This window comes from Sander lucioperca, chromosome 4 (assembly GCF_008315115.2).
Source record: "Sander lucioperca isolate FBNREF2018 chromosome 4, SLUC_FBN_1.2, whole genome shotgun sequence".
In the NCBI taxonomy this organism is placed as follows: Eukaryota; Metazoa; Chordata; class Actinopteri; order Perciformes; family Percidae; genus Sander; species Sander lucioperca.
This window is the reverse complement of record NC_050176.1, coordinates 13749993-13757617: the sequence shown is the minus strand read 5'-3', so window position 1 is coordinate 13757617 and position 7625 is coordinate 13749993. Positions and strand designations below refer to the sequence as shown.

The following is a 7625-nucleotide window of genomic DNA, read 5'->3' as shown; positions in this document are numbered from 1 at the left end:
CGGATGTCTTTCATTTCGGCCGGACGCCCGTCACCTTCTGCTTTCTTTGTGTTGACATTTTAAACTCCGGTCGATTTATGAGGACTATGGTTAACTGCTCCTCAGATCTCTGCAGGGTAAATGGTGACAGCTAGCTAGACTATCTGTCCAATCTGAGTTTTCTATTGCACGACTAAAACAACCTTTGAACGTCCACGTTCCACCAAAACAAGTTGCTTCCCGAGGCTATTTTGCAGCGGCGCAGTTGCTCCGTACGGCGCTTAGCGCCGCCCAAGATGATTGTGATTTGTTTAAAGAAATGCCAATAAACCAGAGCACGTTTTTCTCCCATCCCGGAATGCTGTGTGGACTCGCCAGACGCTCCTCCGCAGCGCTGTGAAGGAAGGTCTGGCAATGCGAGACTAGTCCAGTACTGAATGGCAAACACATAATGAGAACAGCGCTTCCATTCATCAAGTTGCCACACCAAGAGGAATGCCGCCACCTTCTATCCTGTCCCATTCAGCACTGCTCTTCCCCCAAAGATGTTGGAATGTCACTCAGGTCCAGAGAGTCAGCCGGTATGAGCGTTTTCCTGCCACTTTTCAAGGTCTGGCTGGAATAAACCTCCACGGATTTGGAGATGGAGTGCAGGGAGCGTTCTCGGAAATATCCGAAAGCCTCCCGTGCGTGCTCCTCGCGGATGCTTTGCTCAAAGGTCTTGCGTTTGTGCCTAAACTCGATGACGGTCTTCGTGTAGGAGTTGAGGGTGGTGACTGATGCGCCCATGCAACAGGTGAAGGATGCCCAGGCCATGCTGATAGAAAACAGAGAAAAAAAAAAGAGAAATTCACTTTGTAATTCAGCACATGTGGTGACCCGTGTACGGACACAATTGAAATTGCATTTGGACATTTTCCCCTCAATATTTATTGTTTGCTGAGATTAGTGCCAATCACTTTGAAGTCCTACTGTCTGCCTTCTGAAAATCTAATCATCGTCTCATGTACTTTTCACCAGGTTAATGCCTACAAAGGGTCAAGAATTGTTGAGCCTCTAAAACGATATTTTCAGCATACTGTGCATATTGTAAAGGAGTGAGATATCATCCCCTTATGCAATTCCAATCACAACTGTATTGGGGCTTTGGACACCAAAACCTAATCCTGCCACAACATGAGAGCTTTGGGCTTTTTTCATTAGAAACAGTGACGCTGCGGAGTAGTGACAGCAGGGCGACAACCAACTCTTTGGTGCTGCTACATGCAGAATGGAATCCCTCATCTGGTCTTTTAATCGGTGAGTTGACTTTATTTATATAGCAGCGCTTCATGTGATATTGGTAAAAAAAAAAACATAATATGAGTACGATCTTTGATTTCTGCTGCATGCCTGTGGAGTCATACCAGAAGGACCAGCCGTAGTCCCAGTTGTAGGGCCTCCAATCAGGTGGGCCGAGGCTGACAGTGACCTGGAAGACCTGTGTGTACATCACATGAGCGACCATGCCAAGAAGACCTGAAATAAATATGTGGTTAGTTTGATGGCTGCATGGCTCGTGGTTCAAATGCAAACTGCGTGCAAAGAATTCTTCAGAAATAAAATGATGTGTACTGTCACACTGACAGTAAAGCCTTTTCATGCACGCACAAATATGCACAAACGAAATAATGAGATGCCAATCTTGATAGCATTAAATTCTTCATTAAATCCCCTATCCATTCATCATGTCCTGCTTACCACAAGATGGGATATAATATATTGTGGATACTGGAAAACTTGACTATAGTGCAGTGCAGGCACACAAAAAAAGCCTTTCAGTTAATAAGAAATAAAAATGTGACGACCTGAGAGCACAGTGAAGACGGCAGCAAAGGCATTGAGCTTTAGTCCATCAATGACGTTGCTGGAGTGGACCAGGTCTAAACACATGAGGCTGAAGCCCACCACCAGCAGAATAATGTACAACATCTCAGAAACCAGGGACAGCCACAGCATCCCTGCAAAATGGGCACATTTGATTACGATAACATCAAATATTTACATTTTAAAATGTGATATGACTTACAGTATATTTACAGTATGTTACAATAAGTTCATGGTCAGCCTGAGTAAGTAGTGTAGTTGTTTCATGTCCTTTTACATGTACTGATGTTGAATGGGGCAATGCTTACATTGTTTGAATCATACCAGTTTAAAACAGACAAAATTATATGTTTTGGACAAGTGTGCGATCTAATCTAACATCGCAGTGGTTCCTTAGGCAGCTAATAGGGGTTGATGTTAACTTGTCCGCCTGGTAAGATGCTGAATTTCAACTGATGTCAGAGCTCTCCAGTTTGCTCCGAGTCTTATTCAGCTTTCTAATGAGTCAAGCCAAGCGTAATTGCATCTCCATTGCAGTCTGCCTCTCGTCTTTCTTCCTATTCAATCACTTCACAGAGAGACAGGAAGACAAGTATTTCTCAAACGACAGTGTCCACACAGCTGAAAACCCTAAAAGTTAACAAAAAATGTGTGTCGCTGCATCTGGGTCTCTATAGTTTCACATTAAAAGGGCCCAAATGCCCAAAATGAAAGTTAAGTGCTTGATGAATTTGGGAACTGGGAAGTGAGTAGCAGACCAAAGATGATACTCTGTACGTATTCACAGTACAGGTTAACAATCGCCCTCCATAGCTCAGTAGATAATCATTGTTAATGTTTGATATCATACCTTTATCAATAGGAAATGTATATATAACTTCACTATTTGGTTGCGCCTTTGGAGACTGTACTGTGCTGTCATTGTCAAAATAATCATTTTAAGAGATTTTGAAGGATGTTTCATAAACATTTATGTATGAAGACAATGCACATTAATCAACATGTCCGTAATTGTGCCAGTGTTAGCCAGCCGGCTAATTTTCAACTGTAGTCCTAGTTATCTATCATGCATGTCTTTATGGTGGGAGGAAACTGGAGCAATCGAAGGAAAGCCACAGAAACACAGGGAGAACGTGCCTTGCCCGGACCAGGGATTGAACTCTGCAGTGCCTACTTGCTGTGAGGCAGCAGTGCTAACCACTGAGCCACTGTGCCGCCATGATATATTTATTTTGGAAAGAAACCGATGTGCCTCAAGCCATCACACTTCTTTGCACATAGCCATGCCTGTGGAAGATCAGTGAGGATGCCTCGATAATACAATAAACCTTCCTAACCTCTTCCAAACAGCATTTAAACATGCAAACTCGACTAAATAGATAGTAACTGTTTCACTATTGTTAAAGCTTTAGTGCGTAACTTTTCGATATTAATGAACATCCGTTACATTCAAGCCTTTGCCAAATGAGTTGCTACAAAGCTAATTAAGACTATCAGCTCCACACAACTCTCTCTGTATTTCTCAGTATGGCTGTGTTCAGAAGATTGTGGTGTCCGGTGTTTTTCCCGCGCAGAAACTCGAGTGAAGATAATGACCTCTTCTGAAGAGTCCATCATGTTTTTTTAATCCTCCGTGTCCTCCTTGGCTACTAGCAACTGCGAGGAGGAGGGGTGGGGGCAGTGCGCGATCACGGAAGGCTTGTATCATGTGGATGCTACCACAGTATTGTTGTCATAACTTAGAATTCCTCATGGGGGAGACAGAAACTACGCACTACAGCTTTAAAGAGCTTTTGATCGTAATTGGACCTCCTGATGATGAGCAGTGGACACTCACCTTTCTCTGATGCAGGAGCCAAGTCGATGAAGCTTCTGCACATCTCACCTAAAGCAGAAAAACAACATATTGTCATGACTTATGACTTAGCACAGAACGGTAGCAGTAGCATCTCTAGCCAATACTTTTTGTTGAATTCACTATGTGGCAGTTCAGAAATAAGTCCGTAATGTGTTTGTGGGAAAGTTCAGAGGCTGGTTTGGGATTAAACAAAACTGAATAAATAAATGCACTTAGTACTGAACTCTTACAGACCTCAGTCCAAGTCCTAATCTGTGTTAAATTCCCAAATTCTGTCCAGGTTTGTTTCTCTGGATCGGCTTAGACAGAGTGTGACCTCCTGCCCGATGACCACACAGCCGCAGCAAATTCAGAGTTCATAAGTTCAGAAATGAACAGAATGTTGAATAAGAGGCATATGTCAGAAATGCAGTTGTTTGGGTTTCTGATTCAGTGTGGAGAATATCTAATTGCGATTATTTTGACTGATATTGCGATATGATTCACGATATTGGAGGGAATTATCATTTTTGTATCATTATTCTCATTTTCATTGAAAAATCTAAAAAAAAAATGATTGAAGTGTGAATTTTTGTCGAGGATCTGTACCAAACAAAGATTTTTTCTTTAGTCTGTAGGATACGATTTGTAGGCCGGGATGTCTCTGCAGCACCATAATACTTTATTTTAGAATGAGAAGGTATCGTTCTGTCAAATGTTCCACTGATCGCTATTTAAACAGTTTCTTTCCACAGGCTGTGATTATTTTAAACAAAGCACCTTAAACTAGGCACTTTAAATTTATGTATGGTTTTTATTGTATAGTATTTTAATATTGAGGTTTTATGTGGCATTTGCTTGTCTGTTTTTATGTTGTGTCCCTTTATGTGTTGACCTTGCACTCTGAGCTCCTTGCACATTTTTTTCCAATGTGGGTTACACTGCAAATGGCTAATAAAGTGAATCTCAGTGAATCTGAATCTGAATCTAATACTTTATTTTAGAATGGTTTGACACATATTTTGCCTTTAACAAATATTGCGCCCCCCTGCGATTTGGATATTGCACTAGTTCATATTGCGATTTCAATAAAATTGCGATTAATTGTGCAGCCCTAGTTCTTGTCCTATTGAATTACAGGTACTTTGCATAAAATTACAGTTAAAGAATAGGATAGCGATATTATTCTGCAAAAAAACATGCACTGTAATTACGCGCATGCCTGTTAAACCTTAAACACACTTTGAGACGTAATGAAAGCCTGTGTCAAATTAATGAACAGAACATAAAAAATGGCCCTTGACACTGCACATTCCTGCAGATGAGATGTTTTCCCTTTGTCATCTGTTGAGCGGAGCGATTCTCTGGATTTGTTGTAAGTGGAACACTTTAATCAGGTATAGAAGGAGGGTGGCAACAGCTGTTTTGAGGAAAAACTCATCAAGGCCCCTGTTACATAATCCTTATCAACTCAAGCTGTCTCAGCCCCCCCCATCATTGTACAGCCACTTCATGAGATGGACATGTGCTAGGAATTCCTTTTAGAGTAATCTCAATGTGTGGTTCATTTCTAGTCTTGAGCATCATAAAAATATGTGGGGTATTATTAGCACGTTATCAAAGTTATAGGCTGATATATAGCTGCTGTTTTACTGAGATTGAAGGTGGGTGCTGGGACAATTCCTGATCAAGTTGCAGTGAACTAACCAGAGAGGACTAATCTGGCTTGATTACACTTTTGCCACTAATCTCCATTAGAGCTGAGTGAGAGCTGAAATGAGAGCTCCATTATGACAGATGAGGGATTTAAAATGACTGACGTGATTTTCAGGTGAACATTAATTTCTTTGTTTGGGTTTTAAAATGTGAATGGTGAGTGACTAGTTATAGGCCTGGTGTCAGTTTAAGTAAACTGTGGTGATGATGATGATGATGATGATGATGATGATGATGATCTTATCTGTAACAATTAAAACAAAAGATAGGGAAATGGAAGGAGTGAAATATGAGGAGGGGAAAGCACTTTTTGTGTGCAATTTTCAGTTATAATAGCCCCAAATTGATTTTCAAAATAGATATTTAAATCAATGGTAGGCCTATCATTAAAAATGTATTAATATAATTATAAGCAATGAGAAAATACAATTGTTCTACATAAAGGCTATTTTTCATCATTTCCTCATCAAAACTTTTTCATTGGACAAACCAGTGAAGGTGACAGAATCAATCCTGCGATAACAGTCAGTCACTTGAAAGTGGAACCTCTCAGCACCATAAATCATTGCATATAAGCAGTGAAATGTCTCCTTGAGCATCAAATAACTGTGTCTCGCGGTGAGGTATAAAGTTAAGCTAGCTCACACATCCACACACCTTCTCCTCTTACTTTCATCGTGGATATTTTCCTCACATGAGAACCAGATGCCGGTGTGGAACTGTCGAAACAGAAACCTGTCGTCCCCGGTCTCCCAGCTGTACACCACTTTGTTCGGGTCTGTCTCGTTCACTCCGTAGTCTATGCACTGGTGTGTCCTCAGCTTGCTGCACTTTGGCTTGGGGACTCTCTGGGTCCCCACGCACCAGTAAGTCGTTATAAACGCCGTTATTGAGAAGAACAGGGCGAAGAAGTTCAAGCTAACCGACAGAAGGCTCCTGCATTTGCGACTCGTCTTCATTGTCCGTGAGAAGGATGCAACTCGGCGCGTGGAGGACCGAAAAGTTCATGCGTGCTAAGTGGAGTAGCCTACATGCACGAGCCCCTGCTAATTTCCGAACACTCCCGGTGAAGTACAGGTCCTATTTGCCACTCTACCATTACCAAACATCTCCATTGATGCGCAGGATACCGAAAGCATCCCCACACTGAGCTCAGCTGTGTGCCAACAAGTGTAACCTGTCACTTTGACTTTTTTTGTCGTTATCACGCGCGCTGTCCCACGAACGTCCAGCTGTCAAAGGAGTGACGCTCGCTTGAATCAAGTGTGAGACTTTCTAATGATGCGCTCGGTCTCACTCTCTCCCCCTCTCTGTCAATAGGATGCATCTCATCTCCTCCCTCCTTCGCTGACAATGTACTGCAGGGGTCTTTGTTTTTTTTAAGCCAAGGACCCCTTAACTCAAAGAGAGATGGAGCAGGGACCCTCTGGGTCAACAACCTTTTTGAAACTGAGAGCTACTTCATGGGTAGGCCTACTGAGTCATACGAAGGGCTACCAGTTTGATACACTCTTCTGAAATAACAAATTTGCTCAGTTTGCCTTTAGTTGATGTGAATATGATTATTAATGATTAATGATAGTCATCTATGTGAAGACACTGATCACGTTAATTATTTCTCACAATAATTATCAACAATGACTTAACAACGTGGGAATCAGATAATGTCAATATTCAATTTTCATTTTTAGAACAGGCCTGGTGCCCGCGGGCACCGTTGCATATTTTTTTAATTGGTCATACAATAACCTGCAGGGCGGCCTAAAGTCTTTATACATATCTTGTTTTGCATAGAATACTAAACTATTCAAATAGCCTAATAATTGTTGGCATTATTTTATAAATCATGTTTTAATGTTAAACATGTTGCACAGTTAATCATTAGGATTAACTATCTGTGTACTACCTTATAAGCCAGTAAGCAGTGGGGATTTATATTTGCTAATATGTTGGATTCATCAATCTTTCAAAAATTAACAAGAATTTGGAGGCCCCCCTGCATTGACTCTGAGAACCCCCTAGGGGTCCCGGACCCCCTGTTGAAGATCACTGATGTACTGTATCAACTGCAGGGCGATCATCAGCCTGTTAATAGCCTATAGGACAATTAAGTTACCACTTAAATTAAAAATAAATCAAAGTAGGCCTACAGCAAGAGCTTAATAATACCATAGTCAGATTTCACTGCACATTTCGGAAGTAAAGATAACTGCATTATGTGGGGAAT

The 7625-nt window shown here is 41.4% G+C and overlaps 1 protein-coding gene across 1 annotated transcript; it reads right to left on the bottom strand.

Moving 5' to 3' along the window:
* Window positions 1–309: 309 nt before the first annotated feature.
* LOC116043087 (germ cell-specific gene 1-like protein) lies at window positions 310–6729 on the bottom strand. The gene is made up of 5 exons (XM_031289598.2): window positions 6069–6729; window positions 3683–3730; window positions 1827–1979; window positions 1386–1497; window positions 310–796 (listed from the first exon to the last, which is right to left on the bottom strand). The coding sequence occupies exons 1-5, from the start codon at window positions 6355–6357 to the stop codon at window positions 502–504; spliced, it is 897 nt and encodes a 298-aa protein (XP_031145458.1). The 5' UTR covers window positions 6358–6729; the 3' UTR covers window positions 310–501.
* Window positions 6730–7625: the final 896 nt, after the last annotated feature.

Bases quoted from the DNA above. Each gene is read 5' to 3' on its own strand.
- LOC116043087 (XM_031289598.2), bottom strand. From the start codon at position 6,357: ATGAAGACGAGTCGCAAATGCAGGAGCCTTCTGTCGGTTAGCTTGAAC. The intron at 1,980-3,682 runs GTGAGTGTCCAC...CCCATTTTGCAG, and splicing joins GGCTCCTGCATCAGAGAAAG to GGATGCTGTGGCTGTCCCTG. The intron at 1,498-1,826 runs GTCGTCACATTT...TATTTATTTCAG, and splicing joins CGTCTTCACTGTGCTCTCAG to GTCTTCTTGGCATGGTCGCT.